Genomic DNA, 16,543 nt, shown 5'->3' with positions numbered 1-16,543 from the left:
TTGCAAAATAAGCCTTTAATATATTTGTTCTTAATTTTTTTTTCTTACATTTCTTTGTAGACATTGCACTTTAGTTAGAAAAACACATTACTTATGTCTTCTTTGGGGGTTTTTTTTTTCTTCTCATTTATAAATTCCTTTCTCTCTCTTTCAGGCGTGGTGACCTCCCCTTCACCACACGCCGCACCATTCCTCGCAGCAGTGGTGGCGGCGGTGATAGTGAGGAGGAGAGCGAGGTGAAGAGTGAAACCCCCGAGCCCAAGCCTGAATGAACTGCGCCTCTCGACTCGTTTAAAAATTACACCATAAATAGACCCAAAAACACACATGAGCACACATTACTGTAACTCCCAAAACGGAGACGCAAACATACAAATGTTGTCCAGATTAGCCACAGGGATGCAGATTAACATCTGATCTCGCTCTTTCTCTCTCGCAGTGACGATCTATGCATTCTCAATGCAGACACACACACCAGACGCCATTAAACTGGGACAATCACCATACTGACAAACACACACTTTTGTTTTTTGGGGGGGGCAAATTTCTCTGTTGCTTAATTTTTCATTCTCTTGGAAAAATGAAAATATTTTTATAAGGAAACATTCCACGTGTAATAGTCCCTTTAGGATCTATTTTTCTAACTGAAGAAAAAGAAGTATAGATAAATGAAGACAGATTACTGGAAGGGGACCAAAGTAATAGCTCAATCTATAGAATAGTTTGGGTTTTCTTTTTTCTTTTTTGTATGCAGACATTTTTATAACGGTTAAGAAAGGAAGTGCTTCGTGTTTGTTATGCTCTTGCCTTGGTCTATAAAGGTGGTTTATATGCTGAAATGTATTCTAGCAATTTAGCTGCAGTTAGCACTCGTGACTATGCTTTTTGGGCTTGATCATTTTGTTACACACATTTCATGTGGAAACATTAAATTTGAAGGCTTTCAAGCAACAAATTGGCAACTTGTGAATCTATTGAAGGTATTTGATTGCGACTGTGCTGAAATTTCCTGATTTTTAGCACTGCATTTGGGTTGTGTTGGGGAGGGGGGGCATTTTAGCCTAGATATTATCATAAACCACTGCATTTGAGTGTTTCATTGACACGAAAAGCTTGAAAGTTTTGAATACACGGTGCACATCCCAATTTAGTATGTGTGCGCACACAGCCAACACACACTAAAGGCCTTAAATGCAGCAGAAATCTCCTGGGCAGGGTCATTTATTTTTCTGTTTATCCCCATCAGTGTTTTGTTTATTTGCTAATGTTCAGGGTAAAGTTTAAATGGGGTGGTGGGGTAGTCTCTTTACTCACAGCACACACTGTATTCTCAGGGTACAGCTTGTTGACAGAAGTTGCTGATTTTTATCACAAACCAAAGGCACATTCATGTGATACGGATTGTAATTTATCACTTGTATGCTAAAGTCTGACTGGCCTTTAAGATGTCATATACGCCAGGTTCTGAGTAGATGTATCAGATAAACGAGCAGTCTGTGTCTAAATGATGGAGAAACCCCAACAAGCTGTGCCCGAGGTAGCTTTTGGCTCACACTGCTGGAAAGTGAGAGGAATGTGTCGTAACTTAAGACTTACGGCTCACAGTTTAAACAATCACATCTTTAGCACTTAAAGGAAATCCAAAAGAGGGGGGGGGGGAGGAGAAAAAATAAACTGCATCTCGATTATTGTCATGTTTTTCTGTCTGCACCTCTGGAATGGAAATCATGTTGTGAAATGTTGGAATTATTACGATTAAAGATGCTTTCTAAACTGCCACGTGTTGTCTGTCTGCGTTTTTCTTTTTTCTTTTTTTTCCCCCTAATGCTTACTCTTTTGTTTACATCAGAGTTCACACTGAAAGAACAAGGGTTAAGTTTGAAGGTCAGAACCAGACAGCTCAGTGGTGGATCACATTTGTTATTTATAAAGTGTTGCGTCCCCACCAGCAGACGGCAGCCAGGGTTTTCCATCATGCTCGTGAGGAGGAGCAAAAGCAGGTCAGAACCGGTTTAACTGAGTAAGAGTAAACGTGGATGAAAGATATTATTTTATTTCTAGTTTAGACACTAATAGACGGTAACTTAAAAGGAGAGAAAGGTTATGTGTAAATTAGAGTCCTAAACAGTTGACTGTGAAAATACTACAAAAGTACTGCTGTTGGCTAAATGACTGCTAGTTGTACTTTTGTGTATTTCACTTTTTTATTATACTATCTATCCTACAATTGACTTGGTTCTAATTTAGGGGGGAAATTACCTCACTCATTTTTGTTTTAAATTTATTTGGTATAGTTTCATTTCAATAAAAAGCTTATTTTAAAACTCAAAACATGTTTCGTTCCGTTTAAATAAATACATTGTAATTTTTTTTAAGTTAAATTTAAATTAAATTACTGATTAACTTAAAAAATAATCTTTTTTTCTTTTTACTCACCCTGGCTTCCCGGAGAGGCGCCCTTATCTTGCGCACGTCACAGCCAGAAGCTGTTTAACCAATCAGAAGGCTGTATCGCAGATGGGCGGTGCTTCTGCGTAGTTTCGACACGCTGCGTCTGAGAACAGGAACCGGCCGGTTTGGGCTTATCGCAGAGAGATAGAGAGGCGGCTGTCAGGTTTGGTGGTACATTGCAGCTCTTTAGTGGGGAGTGGTGGTGAGGTTTGTCTTCACCCTGCTTAGAGTAGTCAATTAGAAGAATTTGCGCTCAAGCGTAACTTCGTTGGTGTTATTTATTTGGACTTCGGCGGGGAGAGAAAAACAATTGGTGGACTATAGTTAAAGGTGCGTTAGAGGGAGAGCTCAGCAGAGCCTCAATACACAACATTACACACACGATTTTCATCAACGCGCTCTTTAAAAAAAAAAATGTTAAATGTTTTTGAAAACGTGTTGTCAGCTAATCTGTCAGCAGTCCTGCGGAAAGTCGAAGGAGACACCTGAAGTAGGCCCCCTTTTCAATATAAAAGCCATAGTGGGAAGACGAAATATATTTTAAACGCAAAAATCAGCACATCTGGTCTTTGGCACGATTATAAAAACTGTTGGTGTAATTAGATTGTTGGGTTACAGTATCTTGTTTTTGGCGTTTTTATTATGCATAAAATCCACAACTTTGCATGATTTGCATGACTTAAGTGATTCAAGTAAAATCAGTAAATTCGACTGGAAGGGATGTGTGCTAGCTCCATGTAGATGAAATTACATTATTATCTTCAGACCTTAGATTTTAGTCTGAAAGCCCAGTAGTACAGATGTTCCACAAGGATCCCTCCTCGGTCTTCTTTACTTCTTTTTTTTTATTTTTAATGTTATTTAGCATATCAAACAGTGTTATATCTCTGTCTTTATAACTTGTTTTATATGTCTCTGGCTCTTGGCTTAATTTGGATGTATTTTAATTTTCTTTCATCTTAAATAAGTGCTTATTATTTTCTGATCATCAAAGCAGCCTGCTTGGAAGCCCTGGATAAACAGTAAATGAATCTTAACACACATGTGGAACACATAGAAATTGGAGATTTAAAGTAATTGTGTGTGCCGAAATATTCCTGAGAATGAGATCACGGCACAGTCTACGGTTGTTTGTTTCCTATTAATTTTATGCATGCTTCTCCCTCCTACCTGATGGTGCTTCATTCTCTTTATCACCCTGTGCTGTATTTCATCATCTCAACATCTTATGTTGAAAAAAATGCAAACAGTGATGTAAGGGTTTTATTTCTAAGGACAGCCAGTGTTTTCTTTGCTTACACTTAAGTGCAGAATGCCAGCTCACAGGGCTTTCCAGCGCTAGCTGTGTCTCTTATGTACACTGTGGAACTGTTTTTGGACACTGTGCTCAAAACAAGTGCGAACAGTCTTTACTTTTGACGTACTCGCTCACGCTCTTCACAGTCTCGTGAAGGACACGCAGCAGTGTCTCATGCACCGGGTCTATCCTAATTTGTAGCATGCTGATCTTTGGTCAGTTAATGAGTGGCCTTGTGTATCGGGTGGGGGCAAATAGGACACACGATGTTGGTCAGGCAAGCTTTATCTATTCTGTGTGCGCACTGTCCCCTCATTCAGACAGCAGAGCTGCGCTCCCTCACCATCTCTCCATCCCTGCTCCTGGAAGGCCAGTGTGAGTAACTACTCTTTCTCCCTCTAATCAGAGGGAGACATTTCAGTGGACGGCAACGAAGGGAGGAAGCCAGAAGGTTTAGTGTATTGCAAAAACGTCTTGAGAAGTGACCCTCGAGAAGAAACATGGAACTTTTAGTGGTGAGTATTAGATCTCCGTTTTGTTACATCAGAAGCTCCATCCTTATCAGTGCGTACATCCTTATTAGGTAACTTGAGATCAGGGCGTCCTGTCTGACTGATAACTTTTTGAAATACTGATTAACTAATCCACGGTCTAAGAGTCTGACGGCGGTTAAGGTGAATAAGAGCTGCTGAGTCATTAAGCTGAGGGAGCAAACTCTGTTGTTACATCACATGTGAATGGTACTGTGAGGCTGGGCGTTATAGGGGAAAAGACGGTTGGAATATTGAAGTGGTATTAAATTATTTATTTACAAAATATAAACATGGTTTAATAGAGTCACTGTCAGTGGCGATTACATCTAAGTAGTTTGTTGTTGTAAGTGTGCATTAAAGAGACAGAAATATGCTTTGTAGGCATAGTCATGACAGTCAGGATTTTAACTAGAAATGCAAATGAAATTTGCCCCCCTCCCCCACAACCCTCAGGTGCACCCGGCCATCAAAGCCTTCATGTGTGGCTCCCTCAGTGGAACCTGCTCCACGCTGCTGTTCCAGCCTCTCGACCTGGTCAAGACCCGTCTGCAGACTCTGCAGACCGGCGTGCAGCCTGGGTGAGTGTGCATGCACAGTTGTCAGTGTCGCATGCTTTCCTGTCTCATAAGATCCAAAAGCTGATTTTATTTATTTATTGACTGGGTGAACTCAAAAAGCATGACATTGATTGACCTTTATAGGCCGCACACATAGCAGCAGCGTTGACTGTTTTTGGCTTTCGGTCATCTTATCTGATGCCTGTATTGTTTCTTCAGTTCGGGCAGAGTGGGGATGGTGTCGGTGCTCCTCAGTGTGGTGCGGACAGAGAGGCTGCTGGGACTCTGGAAAGGAGTTTCACCGGTTAGAGCTTCTGTATACTCGAGTCTACCTCGTGTACAGATTTAGTCACAAATTCCTGCTGTGTGAGCCACCATGCATCTGACAGTCTCTCTCCTCCGTCTGCTCCTTTAGTCCTTCGTCCGGACCATCCCAGGAGTTGGGATCTACTTCAGCACCTACTACTCTCTGAAGCAGCACTTCTTACAGGACAGATGCCCAGGGGCCGCGGAGGCTGTGCTGCTGGGGGGCGGAGCCCGGACGGTGGCGGGGGTAGTGATGCTGCCGGTTACTGTCGTCAAGACACGTTTTGAAGTAAGCAGTGTCCAGAGGGGGTGTACTACGAAGCGAGGTTAATTGGTTAGTGAGGTATGTCGAACTTCAAGTCGGAGATTTCAATGTCACCTGGTGGCTCTCTAGGTTGCCATGGAAACCTGGTGCTGAACACATAATCTGTCTGGAGCAGGTTATATTCAGTTTAGGTTTAAAATTGTCTCGTGGCTCTGTGTATTCGCTGATTAGTGCTGATAAGTGATTTATGGATTTCCTGCTGAGTCAGCGCGTACTAACTATAGATACAGCAGTGTAGATTTTCTGCTGCATATTTCTCAGTTGCTTTATTCATAGCACCAGTGTTGCCTTTTTGGTGTATGTGTTTTATAGCCTGTTCTTTATAGACCTCAGTCACGTGTAACTCTGATAATGACTCTGACTGAAGTAGGCGGAGCTCAGTCGTTTCATTGTATGTGGAAGAAGGGTGAAAAGGGTGTGTCAGATACCCTCTCTTCACAAACCCCAGAGCTTCTGCGTGTACTTACATGAAGTAATTCATGAATATAAGATTTTTTGAAAAGCCTAAAATAAATAGAATATGTTTCTATAATACTGTGTTAAAAAAATAGATAGAATTTGGTATAATTTCAATTGATTATTCTTCTGAAGTGAAAGAAGTTCTTTAAAACAAAAATGCATCTGTGCAGCTTGTATGTGAAGAAAACGTATATGTAGACAAATGTTTACTTCATTGATATTATTGTTTGACCTGTGCAGCGTGCTTTCACTTTAGCGTTGCGTTCATATTGTGCTGTTTTATGCATGAACTGAACCAGACGTCTTTGTGTTTCAGTGTGGCAGGTACAGTTACGGGAGTGTGATAGGGGCTCTGCGCAGCGTGTGCCAAACTGAAGGTCCCGCGGCTCTGTTCTCCGGCCTCATGGCCACTCTCCTCAGAGACGTTCCTTTCTCCGGCATCTACGTCATGTTCTACAGCCAGACCAAAGCCTCACTCCCCAAAGGTAAGTATGGACTCAGAGAGACATTTAGTAGCTTAAGAACGAGAAATATTCGCATTTGGAGTTCTTCTTGGTGTTCATTTAAATACACATGCTGGCCTATCTTCCTTTTAGAGATCAGCACGTCTCCTGCGGCTCCTGTGGCTAACTTCAGCTGCGGGGTTCTGGCTGGCGTGTTGGCCTCCCTCATCACTCAGCCTGCTGATGTGGTCAAAACACATGTCCAAGTGAATCCACAACTCAAGACAGCAGAGGCCATCAGATACATCTATATGGTAGCTGTCTCAATCTTCCTTCTTGCTCTGCTGTGGTTTTAAAATTGCGTTCCATGTATCGTGTTGAATAAGCTGGTTTAATCAGCTGCATGCCTCACTTTGCTCTCACTCTCTAAGGAATATGGACTCCAGGGCTTCTTCAGAGGGGCCGTTCCTCGGTCTCTGAGGAGGACCATGATGGCGGCCATGGCGTGGACCGTTTATGAACAAATGATGGCGCACATCGGGCTGAAGTCCTGAAAGTGATCAATGTTGAAAATGTTGTAAAAGGAAGAAGAGATATAGATGGAGTTGCAGTGAATGAGCGCACAGGAAGGAACTGGAACTACTGCAGTGCTCGTTAGCGTGTCAGAAGCTTTCAGTGACCGATTTCACTCAGAGTCTAAGAGACATGTGGGAGGTCTCCTGTACATTTAGTGTCTTACTGGGTGTGTCTGAAGGTCAGAATGTGCAATATAACTTTAAAAAGACTTTCAAGATGACACAAAAATGCTCTGATATTTTTCTACTGCACTACTAATTACACAAACTTTGGTGATTTTGCTCCAACTATTTGGACCATGTTTGAGAAATCCCTTCAGAGTTTTGCATGTGCTCCTGGGGGGCTTTTTGTGACAAATGGTTTCTTCCTTCTTGTTGTAAATTCACTTCCACATATTTAGGAGTCTTCGCAATCTGCAGGTTAAACTTGGCAGATCAAATGCTTTTGAGTGCAGATTAACTGGGAAATGTTCACTACACACTAGCCTGGCTGTTGTAGGGCTACAAATAAGATTTGGACTGTATGCAGAAACAATGTCTGTGTCTCTCTAGTGTTCTAAAACTCTTTGAATGGCAGGGAAAACCCTGCTCTGAGTGGGATTTCCAATGCCTCAGATGTTTGCATGCTGTGTGCAATGACTCAGCCCACGACTACTACAGGCAGTGAGCCAGATTAAGCCCAGACTTATGCACTTTAACCTCAGCATATGTTCAAAATCGAGAGAGCTTCTTAAAGACAAGATTGTGAGTCTCCATGTGTAACAGTGTTATTTATATTCTGATACTTTATTTAAGTGTGTGCTCACTTGACATGTGCATTTGCCAAAAATTCATCTGCCTTAAAATGTCTTTGGAGTTTTTTGATATTTGTTAAAAGTGGTTTTTCATGCAGACGTTTTCACTTTTTAAACATGTCAAACAAAATAAAGTTATTGGAAAATTTCATCATTTTGGTCATTTTCAGGGGCGATCGTGGCTCAAGAGTTAGGAGTTCGCCTTGTAATCGGAAGGTTGCCGGTTCGAGCCCCGGCTTGGACAGTCTCGGTCGTTGTGTCCTTGGGCAAGACACTTCACCCGTTGCCTACTGGTGGTGGTCAGAGGGCCCGGTGGCGCCAGTGTCCGGCAGCCTCGCCTCTGTCAGTGCGCCCCAGGGTGGCTGTGGCTACAATGTAGCTTGCCATCACCAGTGTGTGAATGTGTGTGTGAATGGGTGAAGGGGTGGCATGGTGGTTAGCACTGTTGCCGCACAGCAAGAAGGTCCTGAGTTCAATTCCACCATCAGGCCGGGGTCTTTCTGTGTGGAGTTTGCATGTTCTCCCCGTGTTTGCGTGGGTTCTCTCCGGGTACTCCGGCTTCCTCCCACCGTCCAAAGACATGCAACTTGTGGGGATAGGTTAATTGGATAATCCAAATTGCCACTAGGTGTGAATGTGCGAGTGAGTGTGAATGGTTGTCTGTCCCTGTGTGTAGGCCCTGCGACAGACTGGCGACCTGTCCAGGGTGTACCCCGCCTCTCGCCCAATGACAGCTGGGATAGGCTCCAGCGCCCCCCGCGACCCTGAAAAGGACAAGCGGAAGCGAATGGATGGATGGACCAAAAGTCATGCCTGAATTTTAAGCTTGAGTTCAGTACTGATTACTCTGTTATGTGCACCTAAGCTAGTACCAGGCTGGACCCTTTTGCCTTCATAACGGCATTAATTCTGCAACAGGTTGCAGAAAACCTCCCTCAGAGATGTTGCTCCATAATGAGGTGACTGGAAGCCATTTGAGTGCAGTGAACTTGCTGTCATGTTCATGAAAAGTTGAAATGTGTGGCATGGTGTGTGTTATCCCTTTGGGAAGCAGCTATCAGAAGACTGGTACACTGTGGTTATAAAGGGATAGACATGGTCAGTAACAACAGGCTGTGGCATTAAAATGATGCACAGTTGGTACTAAGGGGCCATGAAAATAGCCTTCATATCACAAGACAGAATGGATCCATGCTTTCATGCTTTTCATACCAAATTCTGACCCTACCATCAGACTGCGCAGAAGAAACAGACAAATCAGACTCTTCTATTGCTCATTTTGGTGAGCCCAGACAAATTGTACCCTGTTGCTGCCATTTGATTGGCTGATTAGATATTTTTGTGTTAACAAGCAGTGTCTGATAAAAGGACTGGTGAGTGTACATATTTTTCTTAATTTAGTGCTCAGATCAGCTTGACAAAAATAAGAGCACTATTAACACAAGAACACGCCCCTGACATGCATGATTGTGTACTCTTTCCTTTCATTAACTGAGGTGTATAAAAGAATAATCAGCTGTGAGAGTTCAGGTGTAAAACTATAAAAAAAATAGGAGTGTTTTTAAATGATTACAAAGCTGTTGCTCAGAATATTGTCACGCACTGCAAGAACATGAGGGCTGTTAGAGATAAGCGCTGTACCAGTGCACAGGGAGGGGTGGCACGACATGAAATAGGACGGTACAAAGAGTGTAGCACTGTCAGTCTAAAGTAAGAAGGCTATTTAGGCTGAAATAAACAACTGAATTAATGAATTTAGAAAACTGTTGGCTTTGTAGATCAGCATCTATAAATGATATACAGAACACACTTAACAGACCTGATTTATGACTTTTCCACTCATATTTAGGGGTGATCGATCATGTTTGAAATACTTCATCATATTAAAAATCATTTTAACAAGTTGCATACTTCAGTCATGTACAAGCTGAGAGTCGGCGACTTATAGTGTTTGACTTTATGTCACAATTATGTCCAATTATGCTGTTTGTTAAAGTTATGTATTATTTGGTGCTCTCAAGTTACACGGCACTGTTTTCAGAGTCTGTTTTTGTTTTGTGCCTTTTTTCTACAGCCATGAGAATTGGCTTTTGTTTTGGTAGGGGGTTGTGAAAATATTTTATTGCATGTGTGTTGGACTGCTTTGGTTATGAAGTTATTTAAAAAAGGAAATCCAATGATTGTGAGGGGTGTTGACATCCCAGTCATTTAGGTCACATTCCCAGAAAACAGCTCCAAAACATCTCAGGCATCTGGCCCATGTCCATCACCTCTAATGCCCTTGAAATGTACCCAAACCCCATTTTTCGGTGAGCCCATTAGTCCCACAGAAAACTAATCAGCTGTCTGTTCTGTCTGTGTATTGCCTCGGTAATCTATTGTAATTTAATTTCAAATATAGGACCATTTCAAAGAGGGAACAACAGCAGAGCTCTCTACACACAAGATACGTTTCACACACAAGATACGTTTCACTAAAACAATTTCACAATCGTGTACATATTATGATCCCTTTGCCTGGAACACTTTATCTCTGGCAAATATGTTAGGAACACAGGTCAGTCTTTCACCGAGAAGTCAGCGTCTCAGCATTGTCTTAATATGGTCTTTCCATCTCCATTGTCTTAATATGGGATACCCATCCGACCCGTGAGCCCACCTCTGGTTACCTCTGCTCCTACCATTGAAGCACGTGGAATTAAAACTCCACCTAGTGGCGAAAATGCGGATGTTTCTCATTTTTCACCTCCTCCCCGCCTTCGGTTTAACCAGCCAATCACACGCTTGGAAATTTGGTATAAAAATAACGTCATTTCCTTCAAGCGCCCTCTTTTTCACCGTGTGGTCAGATTTCCATACGGCGTTGTTTCGTGGTGAGTTTAAACCGGCCTATTTAGTCATTTTAAATCGAAAGAAATAGTCAAAATTCGTAAAGTTATGACCGAGGACAAAGAACATATACCGTGGGGTAGACAGGCGCAGACTACCGTGCCCTAATTTTCTTAATTTTCAACGCATTCATGATGCTAACCTTTGTAGCTAACATGCTAGCTGCTGACACGCGCTCTTCCTCTGTTTCTCGTGCGCCTCGCCTCCATCCAATGAACAGCGGCAGTGACGAGATTTCATATGATTGTAATTGATATCTGAAGACGATGGCAACCATACACATGAGTTATCGTGACTTTTTACGCTCCAAGCGGCCTTTTGCATCCAAGATACCTCAACTTAATCCCCGCGTTGCTGCTTAGCTTCCTTTAAGTAAGATACGAGCTTCTGCGCCTTCACCCCTCGTAGTTATGTTTTTCCCGACCTTCCTAACGAGATCTGCATATCGTTTGCGCTCCCTAAATGGCTGATGATTTAATCCGGAGGCTAAATTGACTTGACACATGCGCGTTTGTGGGGTGAACATGTCTCCGTTGTGGCCTGCTGCAAGAGCACACACTAAGGGAGCATCTTCACTTTGCTAAGAGCTACTGTTCTTGTGCTCAGCAATGGGTTTTTGCTGTTTTGTGTCTGATTAGAAATGCACTCTTGTAAATCTAATTTTTTGGATGCTTCTTGTCTGGTCGTGGGTGTACTATTTTTGTCTCTTTTGCAGCTTGTAGTTTTTCTAAGTCTACTTTTTTCCCCGCAGCTCTCCCACTAACTCGTAACGCAGGGAAAGCGGTCACGATGTCCGGAGGTCTGGATGTCCTTCAAATGAAGGAGGAGGATGTGCTGAAGTTCCTAGCAGCGGGAACCCATCTGGGAGGTACCAACTTGGACTTCCAGATGGAGCAGTACGTTTACAAGAGAAAAAGCGACGGTGAGTGGTGTAGCAGTCATCTGCGCTATGACGATGGAGCTTTTTGATTACTTTGTCCCTTCTGCGGATTTACATGCAAATGACAAAACTTGTCGTGTTTTGCTCACTAGGTGTGTACATCATTAACCTGAAGAAGACCTGGGAGAAGCTGCTGCTGGCAGCCAGGGCCATTGTTGCCATTGAGAACCCAGCTGATGTGTGTGTCATCTCTTCCAGAAACACTGGCCAGGTAAAGTTCTGGTAAAACTGACTCATTGTTGTTATGTGCACACTGTTAAAACCTGGCACTTGCGTTGGTGTTCAGGTGTCGGAAGTGTGCAAGAGTAATCAGGCCGGGATTCGCTAACACCATAAGGACAACTGTCCCATGAATGGGGTTTGATAGTAACCTGAGCCACAGTTCTTTTTTTAAAAATCTTAAGTTATTATTTCTGTTGCGATCTCAAGTAAAACCTGTACTGTCTGTTTCAGAGAGCAGTGCTGAAGTTCGCCTCTGCCACTGGTGCCACTACCTTCCATGGTCGTTTCACCCCTGGTACATTCACTAATCAGATCCAGGCTGCTTTCAGGGAGCCCCGCCTCCTGATTGTGACAGATCCTCGTGCTGACCATCAGCCACTGACTGAGGCTTCATACGTAAACATCCCCACCATTGCCCTGTGCAACACTGACTCCCCGCTGAGATATGTGGACATTGCCATCCCCTGTAACAACAAGGTAAAATTCAGTTAGTTTAAAACAATGATGAATGAGTCTTTGCACACACAGCTAGAGCCCTGCTGTTTTGTCTGTGCAGTGTGTGGTGTAGAATGTGTGCTAAATAAAAGTGCCTGATCGCCAACTTCTTTTCTCTGAACCACACCAGGGAATTGGAGTTGAGGTCTTACCACAAACTCTTTTCTACAGCTTTATGCCTTTTTGAATGTAATGAATCGCAGTGCAGCCCCTACAGGTTTGGATTTGACCCTACTTGTCTGTTTCAGGGTCACCACTCTGTGGGTCTGATGTGGTGGATGTTGGCCCGGGAGGTCCTCAGGATGAGGGGAACCATCTCCAGGGAGCACCCATGGGAGGTCATGCCAGATTTGTACTTCTACAGGGACCCTGAAGAGGTATGACTGGCACACTCCTTATCTAAAAGTACTGAAGTGGCTAGAACCAAGTGCATGAGGCATACATCCTGCTGATACACTCACTAATGCTTATTATGTGCTTGTAGATTGAGAAGGAGGAGCAGGCTGCTGCTGAGAAGGCTGGTGTTGGAAAGGAGGAGTTCCAGGGCGAATGGACCACCCCTGCACCTGAGTTTGCCCAGCCTGAGGTGGCTGACTGGTCTGAGGGCGTTGCAGTGCCATCTGTGCCCATTCAGCAGTTCCCTGCAGGTGAGATGATTTGCTGCTTTGTGTTTAACTTGTAAATGCAGTGTAAGACTTTTCATTCACTTTTTCACACTTAATGGTTTAAACTTGATTGGGATTTTATTACAGCACCTGCCCCTGTCAAGCCTGGTGAGGTCTATACTGGTGAGTTTTTATATGGATCTTCGTTACCTTTGTGTATCATGTGTGCTGTTATAGTCTCTGAACTTAACACCTTTTTTCCTGTTCCATTCTAGGTGAAGACTGGAGTACTCAGCCTGCCACAGAGGATTGGTCCACAGCACCCACTGCTCAGGCTTCTGACTGGGGTGGCGCTGCTTCTGACTGGTCTTAAAATTGATGCTCATGTCAACAATAAAGTGTTTTTTACACTTTGACTTTGATTTGCTGTTTCTTCTGATATTTACAATTAAAAGCCCTATTAAAAGTAACGAAAAATGCACTAAATGACCAATTAAGAAGACTCTAATGTCAGTGTTTTGATGGGTTTTCCACAAAATGAATACAGCTGTGGGAAATGAGACTTCATTGAATCATAACATCGCAATACAGGTAGACTGGAAATTATTTGGCTTCTTTGTCTAACTGCACCTCACTGCTTTTTTTTATTTTTATTTATTTTATTTTTTTTTATATTGGCTGTGATTTAAAGATCCAGTGGACTAGGCTTAATTAAAAAAATGGCTAATCAGATTATGCATTGGCATTAATCATACCAAATCTATTGCATGTTAAAAACTTAGTGGTTTGCGAATGTGGAATGGGTTGTACCAATTGTAGCACCTTCATGTGTGAAGTAAACATTTCCTGTTTGAGACTACACCCCAGTTTTCTGCAGCTCCACCTGCAGTGGGTCATATTCCTTCACTAGCCAGTTGGAACCTAACCTTAAGTAAAAGGGCCCCTGCAGTTATTTTTCCCTGACTAGGTTGGAGTAGGATGAAATGCATTGGATTATAGACCCAGAAAAACAATAAGGGGAATCTGGTATCATTAAAAGTTGCACCACTTATTTCTTTATATTTGGCTGGGGAAATGGGAACGGCAGTTTGCTGACGTGTCCAACCATACGTGGAAATGTTAGTTTTCCCAAAGATGCTTTCGGTTATTATCACACTGATTTGTGTTTAAGGGGTCTACTTTCTCATAAGTTTAATTTTGATTAAAAAGAACTTGATACTGTTCAGTGGGTATTATGTTACGTGTTCTATAGTGCGGGGGGGTGGCGGCTTACTGGGCTTAAACCCAGGTTGTTTTTTCAGAAGCCCGGGGTCTTTTGGAGTGTAATTTTTTCATAGTTAGATGCCTGGCTGACAACTGTATAAAACAAAAACTACACACAATATTCGAATCACACGAGGGGGCGGGGGGAGCGTTTAATTAATAAGAAAACTCCAGATGATTCCATTCTGAGCTGAAGAAGCTTCTGATAGGTTAGTAGAGTCCATGTGAGTAAATTTGTGGCACACCTGCAGATGCATATAAGGCAAAACACAGAGCCTGTTTCTTTGACATGGGAAACTCAAGAGATGTCAACCAAAACACCAGAAAAAGAATTGTGGAGCTCCATAAGTGTGGCTTAATTTTGAATACAATTTGGTGCCATTTACAATTAAGAAATACAGATAGTTTCTCTCTTTACTCTTTATATTTATCAACCTAAAAAAAACCAAAACATTTAGTCTGATTTGATGTTACAATTAAAAAGTATCTGTTTTTATCTGGACAGTATGTAAATATCTGGTTTCAACTGTATATTTGATGATGTTGGTGTTTGGCTTGATTGTCAGCACAAAGAGGGAGAGGAACAGAGAGGGGGAGAGAGGAACAGAGAGGGAGATGGAGAATGAGGACAAAACAGAGATGGAACAAGAGCAGATTTCTGACTTTTCTGTGTAAATTTAATTCAATTAAATTCAATTCAATTTTATTTATATAGCGCCAAATCACAACAAAAGTCGCCTCAAGGCGCTTCATAGATACAGAGAAAAACCCAACAATCATATGACCCCTTATGAGCAAGCACTTTGGCGACAGTGGGAAGGAAAAACTCCCTTTTAACAGGAAGAAACCTCCGGCAGAACCAATCTGTTATTAGACTCAATTGGCTTCTCTCAAAATGTAAAAGAACCCACCCACCACTTTAATCACACTCTAGATCTTGTTTTAACATATGGCATAGAAACTGAACATTTAACAGTGTTTCCTGAAAACCCTCTCCTGTCTGATCATTTCCTGATAACATTTACATTTACAATAATTGATTACACAGCGTGGAGAGTAGACTTTATCAAAGTAGATGTCTTTCTGAAAGCGCTGTAACTAAGTTTAAGAATATAATCCACCCACTGTTATCATCTTCAATGCCCTGTACCAACACAGAGCAGAGCAGCTATCTGAACGCTACCCCAACAGAGGTCGATTATCTTGTTAATAATTTCACCTCCTCACTACGTACGACTCTGGATACTGTAGCTCCGTGAAAACTAAGGTCTCAATCAGAAGTACCTGACTCCGTGGTATAATTCTCAAACACGTAGCCTAAAGCAGATGACTCGTAATCTGGAGAGGAAATGGCGTGTCACAAATTTAGAGGATCATCATTTAGCCTGGAGAAATAGTTTGCTGCTTTATAAGAAAGCCCTCCGCAAAGCCAGAACATCTTACTATTCATCACTGATTGAAGAAAATAAGAACAACCCCAGGTTTCTCTTCAGCACTGTAGCCAGGCTGACAAAAAGTCAGAGCTCTTTTGAGCCAACCATCCCTTTAACGTTAACTAGTAATGACTTCATGAACTTCTTCACAAATAAAATTTTTATCATTAGAGAAAAAATTACCAGTAATCATCCCACAGATGTAATATTATCTACAGCTACTCTTAGTACCATTGATGTTAAGTTAGACTCTTTTTCTCCAATTGATCTTTCTGAGTTAACTTCAATAATTACTTCCTCCAAACCATCAACGTGTCTTTTAGACCCCATTCCTACAAAACTGCTCAAAGAAGTCCTGCCATTAATTAATTCTTCGATCTTAAATATGATCAACCTATCTCTAATGATCGGCTATGTACCACAGGCCTTCAAGCTGGCTGTAGTTAAACCTTTACTCAAAAAGCCATCTCTAGACCCAGCAGTCTTAGCTAATTATAGGCCAATCTCCAACCTTCCTTTCATATCAAAAATCCTTGAAAGAGTAGTTGTCAAACAGCTAACAGATCATCTGCAGAGGAATGGTTTATTTGAAGAGTTTCAGTCAGGTTTCAGAGCTCATCACAGCACAGAAACAGCTTTAGTGAAGGTTACAAATGATCTTCTTATGGCCTCTGACAGTGGACTCATCTCTGTGCTTGTCCTGCTAGACCTCAGTGCAGCTTCGATACTGTCGACCATAATATCCTATTAGAGCGATTAGAACATGCTGTAGGTATTACAGGTACTGCACTGCAGTGGTTTGTATCATATCTATCTAATAGACTCCAGTTTGTGCATGTAAATGGAGAGTCCTCTTCACACACTGAGGTTAATTATGGAGTTCCACAGGGTTCAGTGCTAGGACCAATTCTGTTTACATTATACATGCTTCCCTTAGGCAGCATCATTCATCATTT

The 16,543-nt window shown here is 42.2% G+C and overlaps 3 protein-coding genes and 1 non-coding gene across 7 annotated transcripts in view; all 4 read left to right on the top strand.

Annotated features, from left to right (window-relative positions):
- The window catches only part of LOC102293083 (myosin-9), a 30,376-nt gene extending 28,597 nt beyond the window's left edge, over nt 1-1,779 (top strand). For both annotated transcript variants that reach the window (XM_005926708.3, XM_005926707.3), the window contains one exon: nt 155-1,779. In XM_005926708.3, coding sequence (XP_005926770.1) covers nt 155-272 — 118 coding nt within the window. In that variant the 3' untranslated portion in view covers nt 273-1,779. The remainder of the gene's footprint in view (nt 1-154) is intronic.
- Nucleotides 1,780-2,417: 638 nt separating this feature from the next.
- Nucleotides 2,418-7,889, top strand: LOC102292774 (mitochondrial glycine transporter A). Of its 3 annotated transcripts, none has more exons than XM_005926706.3 (8): nt 2,418-2,781; nt 4,155-4,263; nt 4,735-4,859; nt 5,058-5,142; nt 5,254-5,433; nt 6,245-6,413; nt 6,525-6,685; nt 6,803-7,889. In XM_005926706.3, exons 2-8 carry the CDS (start codon nt 4,249-4,251, stop codon nt 6,923-6,925), a joined length of 858 nt encoding a protein of 285 aa, XP_005926768.1. In that variant the 5' UTR covers nt 2,418-2,781; nt 4,155-4,248; the 3' UTR covers nt 6,926-7,889. The 3 variants fall into 3 exon arrangements, with proteins under 3 accessions (XP_005926768.1, XP_014190468.1, XP_042076198.1); XM_014334982.2 differs by having other exon boundaries at nt 4,069-4,263; XM_042220264.1 differs by lacking the exon at nt 2,418-2,781 and having other exon boundaries at nt 2,820-4,263.
- A 2,608-nt stretch (nt 7,890-10,497) lies between these two features.
- Nucleotides 10,498-13,307, top strand: rpsa (ribosomal protein SA). Its single transcript, XM_005926705.3, has 8 exons — nt 10,498-10,613; nt 11,381-11,551; nt 11,662-11,780; nt 12,023-12,268; nt 12,535-12,663; nt 12,771-12,933; nt 13,039-13,074; nt 13,167-13,307. The coding sequence occupies exons 2-8, from the start codon at nt 11,419-11,421 to the stop codon at nt 13,262-13,264; spliced, it is 924 nt and encodes a 307-aa protein (XP_005926767.2). The 5' UTR covers nt 10,498-10,613; nt 11,381-11,418; the 3' UTR covers nt 13,265-13,307.
- Nucleotides 11,815-11,953, top strand: LOC121814424. The gene has a single exon (XR_006054336.1). It is a non-coding gene; the product is annotated as a small nucleolar RNA SNORA62/SNORA6 family (small nucleolar RNA).
- Nucleotides 13,308-16,543: the final 3,236 nt, after the last annotated feature.

The sequence above is a fragment of the Haplochromis burtoni genome, unplaced genomic scaffold (genome assembly GCF_018398535.1).
Source record: "Haplochromis burtoni strain Fernald_Lab_line unplaced genomic scaffold, NCSU_Asbu1 Contig_45, whole genome shotgun sequence".
In the NCBI taxonomy this organism is placed as follows: Eukaryota; Metazoa; Chordata; class Actinopteri; order Cichliformes; family Cichlidae; genus Haplochromis; species Haplochromis burtoni.
Note: the sequence above shows the minus strand (reverse complement) of the source record. Positions and strands in the feature narration are given on the sequence as shown.